Source organism: Pristiophorus japonicus, chromosome 5 (assembly GCF_044704955.1).
Source record: "Pristiophorus japonicus isolate sPriJap1 chromosome 5, sPriJap1.hap1, whole genome shotgun sequence".
NCBI lineage: Eukaryota > Metazoa > Chordata > Chondrichthyes > Pristiophoridae > Pristiophorus > Pristiophorus japonicus.
This window is the reverse complement of record NC_091981.1, coordinates 72511067-72528438: the sequence shown is the minus strand read 5'-3', so window position 1 is coordinate 72528438 and position 17372 is coordinate 72511067. Positions and strand designations below refer to the sequence as shown.

The 17372-nt window shown below is 41.9% G+C and overlaps 1 protein-coding gene across 6 annotated transcripts in view; it reads right to left on the bottom strand.

Annotated features, from left to right (window-relative positions):
* tbc1d7 (TBC1 domain family, member 7) overlaps positions 1-17372 on the bottom strand; it is a 74203-nt gene that overhangs the window by 14930 nt on the left and 41901 nt on the right. For all 6 annotated transcript variants that reach the window (XM_070880709.1, XM_070880711.1, XM_070880708.1 and 3 more), the window contains 3 exons: positions 13467-13654; positions 12104-12241; positions 3868-4013 (listed from right to left, as the gene is read on the bottom strand). In XM_070880709.1, coding sequence (XP_070736810.1) covers positions 3868-4013; positions 12104-12241; positions 13467-13654 — 472 coding nt within the window. The remainder of the gene's footprint in view (positions 1-3867; positions 4014-12103; positions 12242-13466; positions 13655-17372) is intronic.

The window sequence follows — 17372 nt, the reverse complement described above, 5'->3', positions numbered from 1 at the left end:
CGGCATTTTTAATGTCGATCCGCCTCCAAACACGCACAATATGTGTGAAAATACTGGCCAGTCTCAACACAGGACAAATCTGGGGTTTCAATTTACCTGTCCTGGGTCCGACCATTTGTAGGGAGGGTGGGGGAACTGACATAAGTATTTTCTAAGCACATCGATGGAAGAGTAGAATTAGGAAAATTGTAAGTGAAAATCATTTGCATCAGGATTTCATTTGCTCTCCGTGAGGTTGCTCGGTGGAGTATAGCATAGATCTTGTGGTAGTGAAATTAGAAGACCCAGGCCCATCAAACACTGGTGCTGGCTATAGAGTCTACATTCTTGATGTAATATTTACTGTATAATAGTTGACACTCCAACCTCAGTGGGTTGAGGTTCTACTTAGAAGATCGCACAAAAAAACATCTAAAGGCAAAGGCCCCCTCTGCTCTCTCAAGTGAACATAAAAGATCCCATGGCACTATTTCGAAGAACAGCAGAGGAGCTATCCCAGGTGTCCTGGCCAATATTTATCAATCAACATCACGAAACAAAACAGATTATCTGGTCACTATCTCATTGCTGTTTGCGGGAGCTTGCTGTATGTAAATTAGCTGCTGCATTTCCTACATTACAACAGTAACTTCATTCCAAAAAAGCACTTCATCGGAGGTGGTCATGATAGGAGTTAAATAAATGCAAATCTTTCTTTCTTTAAAAAAAAAAGCAAATTTCACAATTGAGAGACCAGGGCATGTATACAGCCATGATTTTTTTTTGAGTTGTGCTAATAAGAACACTTCTGGGAATAAGAATGATATAGGTGCTGTGATGTTATCATACTTTGATGTTATAAACCCTGAATGGAGTCACCTTTTTTTTGAAAAAAGACGTTGCTTGAACTGGATTAACTTCAACATTATGGTTACTATCTACTCCTGTTAATTTGAAGTCACTTAATTCGAATTGTGCTCAATAGGGCTACTGTGTCATTTTAATGCAACTACAACATTTGAATTTCTGAATAATTTATACTTTGGGAGCCAAATATTACTCTGAATTATTAGTGGACTGTAGTGGCAAATGAGAAAAATTCATGTTACAAGATTTTGATCCAAAGCAGATACTATAAAAAGGCCACTACCCAAATTTCAGTTTGGTCCCAAGGGGGAGAAAAAAATCAATAAGCTGTAAATAGGCTACATCCCAAAATTAACCAAATTTGTTGCACTTAGTGACATTTCATAATTAAGTAGATATTCATTATATCAAATTTATTCTACAAACCTCTTGCTAAGGCAAAGATTTATTGGAATTCTCCATTAATCACATTCTAATGTTTTTAATTTTGTGTTTCTGAAATAGAACTACAGTAAACCTGCATAAACGCACCCCCCCAAAAAATAGACATTTATTGACAGTCCCAAATAACTTGTATTATAATAGATACAAACTGCCTCGAGACCACTGGCACTCACAAATGACGAACTACCTTCAATGCACCTAGTCGGTTTACAACTTAAAACTTTTAACACACAGTTAAGTGTGAGGTGGCAGCAGGGGGAAAAATGGCTTTTGTACAATGGAAATCTCTTTACTCAGCATGAGTAACCCCTCTATCTCTTGGACTGAATGCTTGCATGGCTCTATCACAGGGAGAGAGTGGTTTCGCTGACACTATGGATGCTGGGTAATGAGATCCCCAAGACACAAAAGTCGGGGAGCTGTGGGTGTCTGGAATCGGGTACCTTGAAATACTGGAAGGTGGCCTGAACTCGTCGTTTGGGTGGGGGGGGGGGGGGGGGGAAAGGGTGTGCCTGAACTTGATGGGGAAGAGGGGTGGCTAGCTGCTCACATACAGAGCAATATACAGTGGACTTTATCTCACATACCACATAGACTACATGTATGCATGTTTTATGCACCTATATTGATTCTCACAGCAGCTACCGTTAATTCTAGTGCAAGGCTGAAATGTGTCAGTCACTCAGGAAGCTCCACACCATCCAGGACAGATCAATCCATTTGATCACTGCTCTATCAACCACCGGCACACTGTGAATGCAATATGTACAATGTATAAGACACACTGCAGCAACTCAACAAGCTTACTCTGACAGCATCTCCCTGCCCCCTGACCTCTGCCACCAAAGAGGAGATGATTTGCAATATCATGGAAACACCATCACCTCCAAATTCCCCTCCAAATAACACACCATCATGACTTGAAGATACATCGCGACGGCTTCATTATTCTCGGTATTAAAATACTGGAGCACCTTGCTGGAAGCACCAACAGCTCAAGGATTGCAGCGATTCAAAAGGCGGTTCACCAAAATATTCTCAGGGCAACTACATATGGGCAACACATTTGGCCTTCCCAGCATTGCCCATATCCTAAGAACAATAAAAACAGTTTTCTACCTACACTGCAACTCTTTCCTTTTTCAATTTTCCAATTATCAATTACCTTACCAGGTAGATAAGGTGGTTAAGAAAGCATATGTAATACTTGTCTTTATTAGTTGAGGCATGGAATACAATAGCAAGGTTATGCTTGAACTGTATAAAACACTGGTTCGGCCGTAGCTGGAGTACTGTGTGCAGTTCTGGTCACCACATTACAGGAAAGATGTGATTGCACTGGAAAGGAGATTTACAAGAATGTTGCCTGGACTGGAGAATTTTGGCTATGAGGAAAGATTGGAGATGCTGGGTCAGGTTTCTTTGGAACAGAGGAGGCTGAGGGGAGACCTGATTGAGGTGTATTAAAATTATGGGGGCGTGGATAAAGTGGATAGGAAGGACCTGTTTCCCTTGGTAGAGGGGTCAACAACCAGGGGACACAGATTTAAAGTAATTGGGGGGAGGTTTAGAGGAGATTGAGGGAAATTTCTTCACCCAGAGGGTAGTGGGGGTCTGGAACTCACTGCCTGAAAGGGTGGTAGAGGCAGAAAGCCTCATCACATTTAAAAAATATTTGGATGTGCACTTAAAGTGCCGTAACCTACAGGACTACGGACCAAGAGCTGGAAAGTGGGATTAGGCTGGAGAGCTCTTGGTCGGCTGGCGCGGACACGATGGGCTGAAATGGCCTCCTTCCGTGCTGTAAATTTCTATGATTCTAATTATTTTTGTCTTTCTTTACCTTTTGCTCTCCACTCTTCCATTTCCCAGCCTACATGATCACCTGCAGGTTCCTCCTGACTCACTTTTTATTCAGCCATTCCAGCAACTTTTCACAAGACAAAGAACAAGCTTCACACCATGTACTGATAGACATCAAATTAAGCACGCTACCAGAAAACATATCACCCAAACACAGAAGGTAGCAGGCTCCAACCCCACTCCAGGACTTTGACATGTAATCTAAATTGACATTTCAATATTATACTGAAAGCGTGTTGGATTGTCAGAGGTGCCTTCTTTCGAACAAGACTTTAAAATAAGATCTCACTGCCTGTTCTGATGGACATTAAAAGAATGTATGACTCTTTGAAAAAGAGCAGAGACCCGGTCAATAATGCTCCCTCAACTGCCATCACCAAAAATAGATTAACTGGTCATTCATCTCAGGGCTGTTTGTGGGATCTTGCTATGTGAAGTCTGGCTGCCACATTTAACATGACTGCACTTCAAAAAGTACTTTCTTTGTTTATGAATGCAAGCCTGTCTTTCAGGAACAGGATGACAATGGGTATTCCATTACATGGATTTCTTCGTGAGCTAAATAAAGACCAGCATACAAACTGATCTCAGTATCATTGACACACCTCACCATTTCACCCAGAAAACCACATAAACACTGCTAATGTAAGGTACATATTCATTTTTATTATAAATTATTAGACATTGCAATAATTAATGCAACAGAATGCCTACCTTTGAAGGCTGGATTCAGGTAAACAGCCTGAAAAACAATGCACGAACCACAAATCATAGGGGAGTTTACTCATGGCCGAGCACATCTTGAGGTGGGTGAGGAGTTTGCTGTCTTCCAGATTCAAATAATGTTCAAGGCTCTTTGGCTACTCAGTTGATAAAAGACAAATACAAATTCTCAATCATTCATTATTTCACAGCAATGTTAAAGGAGAAAAATACTTGGGACAATTGTTCAATTTACTATTTCTCTTCAAAATACCACTTAAGAGTTTTCCATGTAGGTAAATCATGAAACAGTGGAGTGAGCAAATGCAATTACATCAAAGGGATCCCAAAGGAGCCATTACACATTAAAGCTTGTATTAGAAATATTATTTTGATATAGCAGCATATTGATGAATTCAGCTAATTAGACTCAATTTTCATGTGTAAAGGAGGTTGGTGGCAAAGAAAGTACATATTTTATATTTAGCACAGCACAAATCTACAATCTTTGGCTCATTGGACTTGATGTAAACATCGAAACATAGAAAATAGGTGCAGGAGTAGGCCATTCGGCCCTTCGAGCCTGCACCACCATTCAATATGATCATGGCTGATCATGCAACTTCAGTACCCCATTCCTGCTTTCTCTCCATATCCCTTGATCCTTTTAGCCGTAAGGGCCACATCTAATCCCTTTTAAATATATCTAACGAACTGGCCTCAATAACTTTGTGGTAGAGAATTCCACAGGTTCACAATTCTCTGAGTGAAGAAGTTTCTCCTCATCTCAGTCCTAAATGGCTTACCCCTTATCCATAGAGACTGTGAACCCTGGTTCTGGACTTCCCCAACATCAGGAACATTTTTCCTGCATCTAACCTATCCAATCCAGTCAGAAATTTATATGTTTCTATGAGATCCCCTCTCATTCTTCTAAATTCCAGTGAATACAAGCCTAGTCGATCCAGTCTTTCTTCATACGTCAATCCTGCCATCCCAGGAATCAGTCTGGTGAACCTTTGCTGCAATCCCTCAATAGCAAGAATGTCCTTCCTCAGATTAGGAGACCAAAACTGAACACAATATACTCAAGGTGTGGTCTCACCAAGGCCCTGTACAACTGCAGTAAGACCTCCCTGCTCCTATACTCAAATCCCCTCGCTATGAAGGCCAGTATGTAATTTGCCTTCTTTACTGCCTGCTGTACCTGCATGCCTACCTTCAATGACTGATGTACCATGACACCCAGGTTTCATTGCATCTCCCCTTTTACGAATCTGTCACCGTTCAAATAATCTTCCTTCCTGTTTTTGCAACCAAAGTGGATAATCTCACACTTATCCACATTATACTTCAACTGCCTTTGCATTTGCATTTGCCCATTCATCTAACCTGTCCAAGTCCCCCTGCAGCCTCCTAGCATCCACCTCGCACTGCCACCCAGCTTAGTGTCATCTGCAAACTTGGAGATATTACATTCAATTCCTTCGACTAAATCATTAATGTATATTGTAAATAGCTGGGGTCCCAGCACTGAACCCTGCGGCCCCCACTAGTCACTGCCTGCCATTCTGAAAAGGACCAGTTTATTCCCACTCTTTGCTTCCTGTCTGCCAACCAGTTCTCTATCCACGTCAATATATTACCCTAATACCATGTGCCTTAATTTTGCACACTAATCTCTTGTGTGGGACCTTGTCAAAAACCTTTTGAAAGTCCAAATACACCACATCCACTGGTTCTCCCTTGTCCACTCTACTAGTTACATCCTCAAAAAACTCTAGAAGATTTGTTAAGCATGATTTCCCTTTCATAAATCCATGCTGACTTAGACCGATGCTGTCACTGCTTTCCAAATGCGCTGCTATTACAGCTTTAGTAATTGATTCCAACATTTTCCCCACTATCGATGTCAGGCTAACCGGTCTATAATTACCTGTTTTCTCTCTCCCTCCTTTTTTAAAAAAGTGGGGTCACATTAGCTACCCTCCAGTCTAGAGGAACTGAACCAGAGTCTATAGAATGTTAGAAAAGGACTACCAATGCATCCACTATTTCTAGGGCCATTTCCTTAAGTACTCTGGGATGAAGGCTATCAGCATTTATCGGCATTTAGTCCCTTCAATTTCCTTAACACCATTTCCTGACCAATAAGGATTTCCCTCAGTTCCCCCTTCTCGCTAGATCCTCGGTCCCCGAGTATTTTCGGGAGGTTATTCGTGTCTTCCATAGTGAAGACAGAACCAAAGTATTTGTTCAATTTGTCTGCCAGTTCCTTGTTCTTATAGAAACATAGAAAATAGGTGCAGGAGTAGGCCATTCGGCCCTTCTAGCCTGCACCGCCATTCAATGACTTCATGGCTGAACATGCAACTTCAGTACCCCATTCCTGCTTTCTCGCCATACCCCTTGATCCCCCTAGTAGTAAGGACTTCATCTAACTCCTTTTTGAATATATTTAGTGAATTGGCCTCAACAACTTTCTGTGGTAGAGAATTCCACAGGTTCACCACTCTCTGGGTGAAGAAGTTTCTCCTCATCTCGGTCCTAAATGCCTTACACTTTATCCTTAGACTGTGACCCCTGGTTCTGGACTTCCCCAACATTGGGAACATTCTTCCTGCATCTAACCTGTCTAAACCCATCAGAATTTTAAACGTTTCTGTGAGGTCCCCTCTCATTCTTCTGAACTCCAGTGAATACAAGCCCAGTTGATCCAGTCTTTCTTGATAGGTCAGTCCCACCATCCCAGGAATCAGTCTGGTGAACCTTCGCTGCACTCCCTCAATGGCAAGAATGTCCTTCCTCAGGTTAGGAGACCAAAACTGTACACAATACTCCAGGTGTGGCCTCACCAAGGCCCTGTACAACTGTAGCAACACCTCCCTGCCCCTGTACTCAAATCCCCTCGCTATGAAGGCCAACATGCCATTTGCTTTCTTAACCGAATGCTGTACCTGCATGCCAACCTTCAATGACTGATGTACCATGACACCCAGGTCTCGTTGCACCTCCCCTTTTCCTAATTTGTCACCATTCAGATAATAGTCTGTCTCTCTGTTTTTACCACCAAAGTGGATAACCTCACATTTATCCACATTATACATCATCTGCCATGCATTTGCCCACTCACCTAACCTATCCAAGTCGCTCTGCAGCCTCATAGCATCCTCCTTGCAGCTCACACTGCCACCCAACTTAGTGTCATCCGCAAATTTGGAGATACTACATTTAATCCCCTCGTCTAAATCATTAATGTACAGTGTAAACAGCTGGGGCCCCAGCACAGAACCTTGCGGTACCCCACTAGTCACTGCCTGCCATTCTGAAAAGTACCCATTTACTCCTACTCTTTGCTTCCTGTCTGACAACCAGTTCTCAATCCATGTCAGCACACTACCCCCAATCCCATGTGCTTTAACTTTGCACATTAATCTCTTGTGTGGGACCTTGTCGAAAGCCTTCTGAAAGTCCAAATATACCACATCAACTGGTTCTCCCTTATCCACTCTACTGGAAACATACTCAAAAAATTCCAGAAGATCTGTCAAGCATGATTTCCCTTTCACAAATCCATGCTGACTTGGACCTATCATGTCACCTCTTTCCAAATGCGCTGCTATGACATCCTTAATAATTGATTCCATCATTTTACCCACTACCGATGTCTATAATTCCCTGTTTTCTCTCTCCCTCCTTTTTTAAAAAGTGGGGTTACATTGGCTACCCTACACTCGATAGGAACTGATCCAGAGTCAATGGAATGTTAGAAAATGACTGTCAATGCATCCGCTATTTCCAAGGCCACCTCCTTAAGTACTCTGGGATGCAGTCCATCAGGTCCTGGGGATTTATCGGCCTTCAATCCCATCAATTTCCCCAACACAATTTCCCGACCAATAAGGATTTCCCTCAGTTCCTCCTCCTTACTGGACCCTCTGACCCCTTTTATATCCGGAAGGTTGTTTGTGTCCTCCTTAGTGAATACCGAACCAAAGTATTTGTTCAATTGGTCCGCCATTTCTTTGTTCCCCATTATAACTTCCCCTGATTCTGACTGCAGGGGACCGACGTTTGTCTTTACTAACCTTTTTCTCTTTACATATCTATAGATACTTTTGCATTCCATCTTAATGTTCCCTGAAAGCTTCTTCTCGTACTCCATTTTCCCTGCCCTAATCAAACCCTTTGTCCTCCTCTGCTGACTTCTAAATTTCTCCCAGTCCCCGGGTTCTCTGCTATTTCTGGCCAATTTGTATGCCACTTCCTTGGCTTTAATACTATCCCTGATTCCCTTTTTTATTTTTACGCCAGACAGGAATGTACAATTGTTGTAGTTCATCCATGCGATCTCTAAATGTCTGCCATTGCCCATCCACAGTCAACCCCTTAAGTATCATTCGCCAATCTATCCTAGCCAATTCACGCCTCATACCTTCAAAGTTACCCTTCTTTAAGTTCTGGACCATGGTCTCTGAATTAACTGTTTCATTCTCCATCCTAATGCAGAATTGCACCATATTATGGTCACTCTTCCCCAAGGGGCCTCGCACAACGAGATTGCTAATTAATCCTCTCTCATTACACAACACCCAGTCTAAGATGGCCTCCCTCCTAGTTGGTTCCTCGACATATTGGTCTAGAAAACCATCCCTTATGCACTCCAGGAAATCCTCCTCCACCGTATTGCTTCCAGTTTGGTTAGCCCAATCTATGTGCATATTAAAGTCACCCATTATAACTGCTGCACCTTTATTGCATGCACCCCTAATTTCCTGTTTGATGCCCTCCCCAACATCACTACTACTGTTTGGAGGTCTGTACACAACTCCCACTAACGTTTTTTGCCCTTTGGTGTTCTGCAACTCTACCCATATAGATTCCACATCACCCAAGCTAATGTCCTTCCTAACTATTGCATTAATCTACTCCTTAACCAGCAATGCTACCCCAACCTCCTTTTCCTTTTATTCTATCCTTCCTGAATGTTGAATACCCCTGGATGTTGAGTTCCCAGCCCTGATCATCCTGGAGCCACGTCTCTGTAATCCCAATCACATCATATTTGTTAACATCTATTTGCACAGTTAATTCATCCACCTTATTACGGATACTCCTTGCATTAAGACACAAAGCCTTCAGGCTTGTTTTTTTAACAACCTTTGTCTTTTTAGAATTTTGCTGTTCAGTGGCCCTTTTTGTTCTTTGCCTTGGGTTTCTCTGCCCTCCACTTTTCCTCATCTCCTTTCTGTCTTTTGCTTTTGTCTCCTTTTTGTTTCTCTCTGTCTCCCTGCATTGGTTCCCATCCCCCTGCCATATTAGTTTAACTCCTCCCCAACAGCACTAGCAAACACTCCCCCTAGGACATTGGTTCCGGTCCTGCCCAGGTGCAGACCGTCCGGTTTGTACTGGTCCCACCTCCCCCAGAACCGATTCCAATGCCCGAGGAATTTGAATCCCTCCCTGCTGCACCACTGCTCAAGCCACGTATTCATCTGCGCTATTCTGCGATTCCTACTCTGACTAGCACGTGGCACTGGTAGCAATCCCGAGATTACTACTTTTGAGGTCCTACTTTTTAAATTTAGCTCCTAGCTCCTTAAATTCGTTTTGTAGGACCTCATCCCTTTTTTTAACCTATGTCGTTGGTACCAATGTGCACCACGACAACTGGCTGTTCTCCCTTTTCAGAATGTCCTGCACCCGCTCCGAGACATCCTTGACCCTTGCACCAGGGAGGCAACATACCATCCTGGAGTCTCGGTTGCGGCCGCAGAAACGCCTATCTATTCCCCTCACAATTGAATCCCCTACCACTATCGCTCTCCCACTCTTTTTCCTGCCCTCCTGTGCAACAGAGCCAGCCACGGTGCCATGAACTTGGCTGCTGCTGCCCTCCCCTGATGTGTCATCCCCCCAACAGTACTCAAAGCATCTGTTTTGCAGGGGGATGACCACAGGGGACCCCTGCACTACCTTCCTTGCACTGCTCTTCCTGCTGGTCTTCCATTCCCTATCTGGCTGTGGACCCTTTAGCTGCGGTACAACCAACTCGCTACAGGTGATACTCACGTCATTCTCAGCATCGTGGATGCTTCAGAGTGAATCCTCCCTCAGCTCCAACTCCGCAACGCGGTCTGTCAGGAGCTGGAGGCGGATACACTTCCCGCACACGTAGTCGTCAGGAACATTGGAGTCGTCCCTGAGTTCCCACATGGTGCAGGAGGAGCATAACACGTGACCGAGATGTCCTGCCATGACTTAACCCTTAGATAAGCAACAACAATGCTAATTCTCCATTATGAATTCCCCTGATTCTGACTGCAAGTGACCTACATTAGTCTTCACTAATCTTTTTCTCTTCACATATCTATAGAAGCTTTTGCAGTGAGCTTTATGTTCCCTGCAAGCTTACTCTCTATTTTCCCCCTCCTAATTCAACCCTTAGTCCTCCTCTGCTGAATTCTAAATTTCTCCCAGTCCTCAGGTTTGCTGCTTTTTCTGGCCAATTTATATGCCTCTTTCTTGGATTTAACACTTTCCCTAATTTCCCTTGTTAGCCACGGTTGAGCCACCTTCCTTTTTTTATTCTTACGCCACACAGGGATGTACAATTGTTGTAGTTCATCCATGTGATATTTAAATGTCTGCCATTGCCTATCCACCGTCAACCCTTTAAGTATCACACCTCTACTGGGCAAAGTATACTTGCTACAAACCATCCTTCTTAAAATCAGGAAACACCATAACTGCCACTTTTGCGCACGCACACAATGGATGTTGATATGCAGAGTAATTTGGGGGGGGGGGTCCTTGTACACAAATCACAGAAAGTTAACATGCAGGTACAGGTACACCAAGCAATTAGGAAGGTAGGCTTTATTGCAAGGGGGTTGGAATACAACAGCAAGGAAGTCTTGCTACAATTATATAGGGCTTTGATGAAACCACACCTGGAGTACAGATTTCGTCTCCTTACCTAAGGAAGGATATAGTTGCTTTGGAGGGGGTGCAAAAAAGGTTCACTAGATTGATTCCTGGGATGAGAGCTGTCCTATGGAGAGAGACTGAGAAGAATGGGCCTACATTCTCTGGAGTTTAGAAGAATGAGAGGTGATCTAATTGAAATGTACAAAATTCTTCAAGGGCTTGACAGGATAGATGGTGAGAGACTGTTTCCTTGGCTGGAGAGTTTATAACTAGGGGATCATAGTCTCAGGATAAAAGGTCAGCCATTTAAGACTGAGATTAGGAGAAATTTTTTCACTCAAAGTCGTGAATCTTTTGAATTCACTACCCCTGAGGGATGCTTAGTTGGTGAGTATATTCAAGACTAAGATCGGTAGATTTTGGGGCTCTAAGGGAATCGAGGGATATGGGGATAAGTGCAGGAAAGTGGAGTTGATGTAGAAGTTCACTCATGATCTTACTGAATGGTGGAGCAGGCTCGAGGGGCCGTATGGCCTATTCCTGCTCCTATTTCTTATGTTCTTAAGATGTCTTTCGCTGTTTGTGTGTGCACCTATGTACAGAAGTGGTTATCATAGTGTTGTGAGATTGTGAAGTCAAGATATACGGCTAGGGTTATGAGTGGACGGAATTAATGCTTATTGACCGCATGTTGCTTGTTGACACAAAAAGTTACGATTACACTGGTGGGCAAGTATAATGGCAATAACAACTTATATTTATATAGCACGTTTAACGTAATAAAACATCCCAAGGCTTTCACAGGAGTGTTATAGAACAGAATTTGACACTGAGCCATAATAAGGAGAAATTAGGGCAGATGACCAGAAGCTTGGTCAAAGAGGTAGGTTTTAAGGAGCATCTTAAGGAGGAAAGAGAGGTAGAGAGTGGAGAGGTTTAGGCAGGAAATTCCAGCACTGATCAGTATCACGACTGATTATTGGCTGAAGAATTACGTTAGTTTTGGCCAAACAAGGAGCTGATTGCCAGACTACCACACAGGGGAAGTTTCCTGCCCAGTGCCACAAGAAAGAACAGTGTAGCTCTGGTAGATCTGTAAGTTGCAATGCCACATTGAGAATTGGAATTGGAGCAGTAAGTGGGGCACTATCAATTCTCCTCCTGCTCTTAGTAGTGAGACAGAATAGAAGAGTATGGGCATGCTCAAAATAAGGCATGGTTTTAATTACCGCTCCTGATCACTGTTGCTCGTTTTATTGCATTAATATCATTCTTTGCCAGATATATTAACATTTGAATCGTTTAGCACGTCTCTTACCAAGTGAGGCACCGAATCTCCATATTTATTGTTGAATTGGTTCACAAAACATTTGACTAGCCAGTAGGCATCAACATCATTTTCCACCATTTCTTCCATTGCTTCTGCTATTGCAATAAACACTTCATCCTCTGGTTCCTGAGATAAAGAACAAGTTTACTAATTCAATTTTTTTTAAACCATGATGACAACTGGAGAATCAGGATATCACAACATTAGTAAGCATTTTTTTTTAATTCATTAGGATGTAGGCGAAGCTGGCAAGGCCACATTTATAACATCCTAGTTACCCTGAGAAGGTGGTGCACCCTACTTTATAGTAACTTCTTATACGGCAGAGTGACAGGTTAGGCCAATCCATAAAGCATCAAGAGTCACAAGAATCAGGTAGGCTGGACCAGGTAGGGATGGCAGATTTCCTTCACTGAAGGACATTAGTGAATAAGCTGAATGTTTAACAAAACTTCTGTAGTTTTCATACCATTTTTCTGATGCTAGGCCAAAAATGATCTGCTTTATTGAATTTAATTTTATAACTGGCAACGGTGATATTTGAACTGACGACTTCTGGGTTGCTAGTCCAGTACCATTAACCATTACACTTGTATACCTTCAATAACAGATTACAGTAAATTATGCTATATTATGAAACAAAGTGAACAGGACCAGACGTTTTTAGCAAATCAAATGCCAATTATCCAAGCTCGGTTACAGAAACTAATCTGGTTACTTGTGCCAGATAGAAAATATTGGTGGTAATCTAACGGATTTTTAAAATATCACACACCAAAGGTGAACACAGCAGGAACAAATTACAAATTTTGCAATATTGTATTTGTAATAAACCCATGAAATACCTTGGCACTACGTTATTTAAAGTCGATCAAATGGAAATTGCAGTTACAGGTTTTTCAGCTAATGAAAACAGAAACTGGCGTGATTAATTTTTGATTATTTAAAAAATGATGCCCACAATTAGAAACTCTGAAGAGGGTAATTTAAATTTGAACAAGATCAGTGGTTTTGCCAGAACACAGAGTTATATCAGTGACTGTGTCCAGAGCATTCAAAGTCATCCAGCACTTCCCCAGAAATCCATTTGGGGAAGGAAACTGTGCTGACTCAGGGTAATGTTTGAATAGTACAGCATTTGCTTTCTTATGTGCAACAGGTAGATCATTCAAGCTGTAACATTTAATTTTGCCTTCTATAAATCAAGCAGGCTGACACCCAGTGGGGTAGATTTTGACTTTGTGCGAGTGAAAAATGGCTGATAACGAATCAGCAGCCTGTTTTCCATCTTTCCCAGTTTTTATTTCCATTGACTTCAAAAAAACAATTGTTATTTGAAGTAAAGACTGACCAGTGACTGAGATGGACGACGTGGCAATGTTCCAGACTCTAATTGGTACATTCGGAGGTAAACCCAAACCTGTGGCGTGGAGTCCTGAACAAACCGAATAACCTGCAATGCTTGTAACAAGTCCTGGAACTGTTCTTTCCGAAATGTCACCACAGCAGAGTGAGATTCATAGTGAGGAGGAAGAATACCTTTCAAGAAATTAGGTACATGTCAATTACAGTGCTACACATAAAAATATTCCAAGTCACCAAAGTCCACAGCTCAGGGTTAAACTGTCTTCCAGTCACCTTGCAAAACATACCCATCTTATTCAATATATTCCATTTCATATTTAAAACTCTAAAAATTGGCATCATCGTATGATAAATGCAATTATTGTGCATTAATTTTCTCAGCATAAAATGGGAAGTGTTGTCACACTGATCACACACAATACTAATTGTCAGCTCAGTGGTAGCACTTTCATCTCAGTCAGAAGGTTGTGGGTTCAAACCCCACTCCAGAGACTTGAGCACATAATCTAGGTTGACACTTCCCTGCTGTACTGAGGGGAGTGCTGTACTGTCTGAGGTGCTGTGTTTTGGATCAAACTATGAGTTTTGTCTGCCTTCTCGTGTGGACGGAAAAGATCCCATAGCACTTTTTACAAAGAATATCGGACTTTTGCCAGTGTTTTGGCTAGCATTAATCCTTCAACCAAGATCACTAAAACAGAAATATGGTCATTTAGAAACGCAATTCTTTTTGCAAGATCAAGATAAATTTTAACCTATAGAACTACATAAAGTAATCCCACAATTACATCATAATGCCTAGATGCTACAAATAAGCAGGTGTGTAGACTGGAAAGTATGCAATAGGTCCATAGAACCACAGCATTATGTCTGTGCCAACTCTTTGGTAGAACAATTCAAAATTAATCTCATTGCCTTGCTCTCTTCCCGTGTTCCTTCCTCTGCTCCAAATGTTTAAAAAGGAATACTCTTTGATTATGGATTTGTGGCGTACTTTCAGTAAGTGTTTTCCTAAAACTGGATGATTTTATTGAACGGCCTAGCTACTTCTATGCTGGACCCCTGACCATCTTCTACAAAAGCACACTCACTAGAATTCTACAGTTTATAAAATATTCATATCCCTCAAAAGCTGCAATTTCAAATGGAATGTGAAGTTGTGACTACAAAGCTCTATTATGGTTTCAGTTTTCTCAGGCAAGATTAGAGAATCATAGAATGCTTACAGCATAGGAGGAGGACATTCAACCCACAGAGCACGTGCAGGCTCGCTGCAAGAGCACATCAGCTAGTCCCATTCCCCTGCTCTTTCTCCATAAGCACTGCATTTTTTCCTATTTAGGTACTTATCCAATTCCCTTTTGAAAAGCATGATTGAATCTGCCTCTACCATTCTTTCAGGTTGTGCATTCCAGATCCTAACCACTCCCTGCGTAAAAACGTTTTTCCTCATGTCACCTTTGGTTCTTCGGCCAATCACCTTAAATCTGTGTCCTCTGGTTCGCGACCCTTCTGCCAATGGGAACAGTTTGTCTCTATCTACTCTGTCTAGACTCATGATTTGGAACACCTCTATCAAATCTCCTCTCAACTTTCTTTGTTCTAAGGAGTACAACCCCAGCTTCTCTAGTCTATTTTAACTGAAGTCAGCAACAGTAACTGAAGTCCCTCATCCCTGGAACCATTCTTGTAAGTCTTTTCCGCAACCTCTCGAAGGCCTTCACATCCTCCTGAAAGTGCAATGCCCAGAATTGGACACAATACTGCAATTGAGGCTGAACCAGTGTTTTATAAAGATTCATCATCATTTCCTTGCTTCTGTACTCTGTGCCTCGATTTATGAAGCCCAGGATTCCATATGCTTTTTTAACCGCTTTCTCAAGCTGCCCTGCCACCTTCAACAACTTGTGCACATATACCCCAGGTCTTTATGTTCATGCACTCCATTTAGAATTGTACCCTTTAGTTTATATTGCCTCTCCTCTTTCTGTCTACCAAAATATGTCACTTTGCACTTTTCAGCATTAAATTTCATTTGCCATATTTTGTCCATTCACCCAACCTGTCCATGTCCTCTCGAAGTCTATCACTATCCCCCTCACTGTTCACTATACTTCCAAAATTGCTTCTGTATAATCATAATAGTACCTCTAAATTTGAAAATCAGAACATTTATATTTATTAGAGTTGCCTAAATTGTTTAATTATTTGGGGATTCCATTGCCCAACATTAAGGGAGTCCGTTCGGAAGTTACTGCAATTGAATCCTCCTTTCTCATTGGAGGAGCTGGCCCATGTGATCTCAGGGACACTTCCAAACCACCTGCGTCCCTGGGCTCTGTGGGCCTTTACGCAAGTCCAAGACTTGAACTCTCCATAGTTTTGGAGCCAGAAGATAAGTTCACCCTCTCTTCATTTACATGTTCAGGGCCAGGGCTGCTATCAACAGTGCTCAGGCCCTCAAAAAAATGGCAGCCACCGAGTCCTGTGCCAAAGATGGATGCTGGAGTGTCGGCCGCCATTTTTCGCCAGAACCGCAATGCAAATGGGTGGCGTTAAGTGGCCCAATTTCTAGACCCTTCTTTCAATATGATACTTCTCTTTTCTCACTTAATCTCAAGAGGTTTAAATCACTCAGCAAAAGTTAACACTGAAGATTTTGCTAATTCTCTCATTTCTCCTCAGTCTAATTTAGGCATTATCTAAAATTCAATTCTCCATTTCAGACCTTGGGCAAAATCAAGTGTTCTATACACAGGATGTTAATGTGACTGTCTCTTTAATCTTAGCACAACAGCACTAAGAATCATGGCCTAGAAAAGACTATTCACGACATGAACGGACAGATGCTTAATGCACTCACTATGACACTCTTCTATCTATTATTTCTATCCGAGGCATAAACCATTTAAAATACATTGACTTAACCAGCTGAACCATTGGGAATCTCCAATATTTACAAGAGCAACAAAATATATTCTTTGCATCATAGTAATTAAAATTGTTCACATAAAAACATATCACATGCTCGTCCAGTAACATCAACAATATGTAGGCTCATATTCAGTAGCATGATATGAGATTATGTGCTGTTATTTAATTCTTTATGCGAGACATTTTGGTACATTGCTGCACCACTGCTGTTTTACTATACTAGTGAAGCAGTCACAATTAACAGAGGAAGTTTAAGCAATCATGTCTTTGGGCAATAAACATTGACGAAGGTCCTTAAAAGGTGATATTTTATTTTGTTAGCAAAACAGATTGGCATTCATGGATTTTCCTACTACCACATACAGTCAATACACAAAACCTCTATTCCTCCACATCTTTATCTCCTTCGTGAGATCAATTTTACAATGACACTGTTTCTTCCTGTCTCATACAACTGCAACCAGCAGCTACCACCTCTTGCCTTTAAGGGTTTAATCCTATTGATATTTTTGTCTGAAAATTGAATTCCTACATCTTCTCCATTATTAAAGTGTGCATCTGAGAAGACTTGCCAAAACAAATTATCCTGAAGAACACTTTAGTCTTTATAAAGCCAAGCTTGTCCAAGGGTTCTGTACTACATCATAGAATCATAGCAGTTTATAGTAGAGAAGACGGCCATTCGGCCCATCATGTCTGTGCTGGCCGAAAAAGAGCTATCCAGTCTAATCCCACTTTCCAGCCCTTGGTCCGTAGCCTTGTAGGTTACGGCACTTCAAATGCACAACCAAGTACTTTCTAAATGCGAAGAAGGTTTCTGCCTCATCCACCCTTTCAGGCAGCGAGTTCCAGACCCCCAACATGTCCTGGGTAAAATAATTCTTCTCAACTCCTCTCTAAACCTTCTACCAATTACTTTAAATCTATGCCCCCTAGTTATTAATTCTCTACTAAGGGA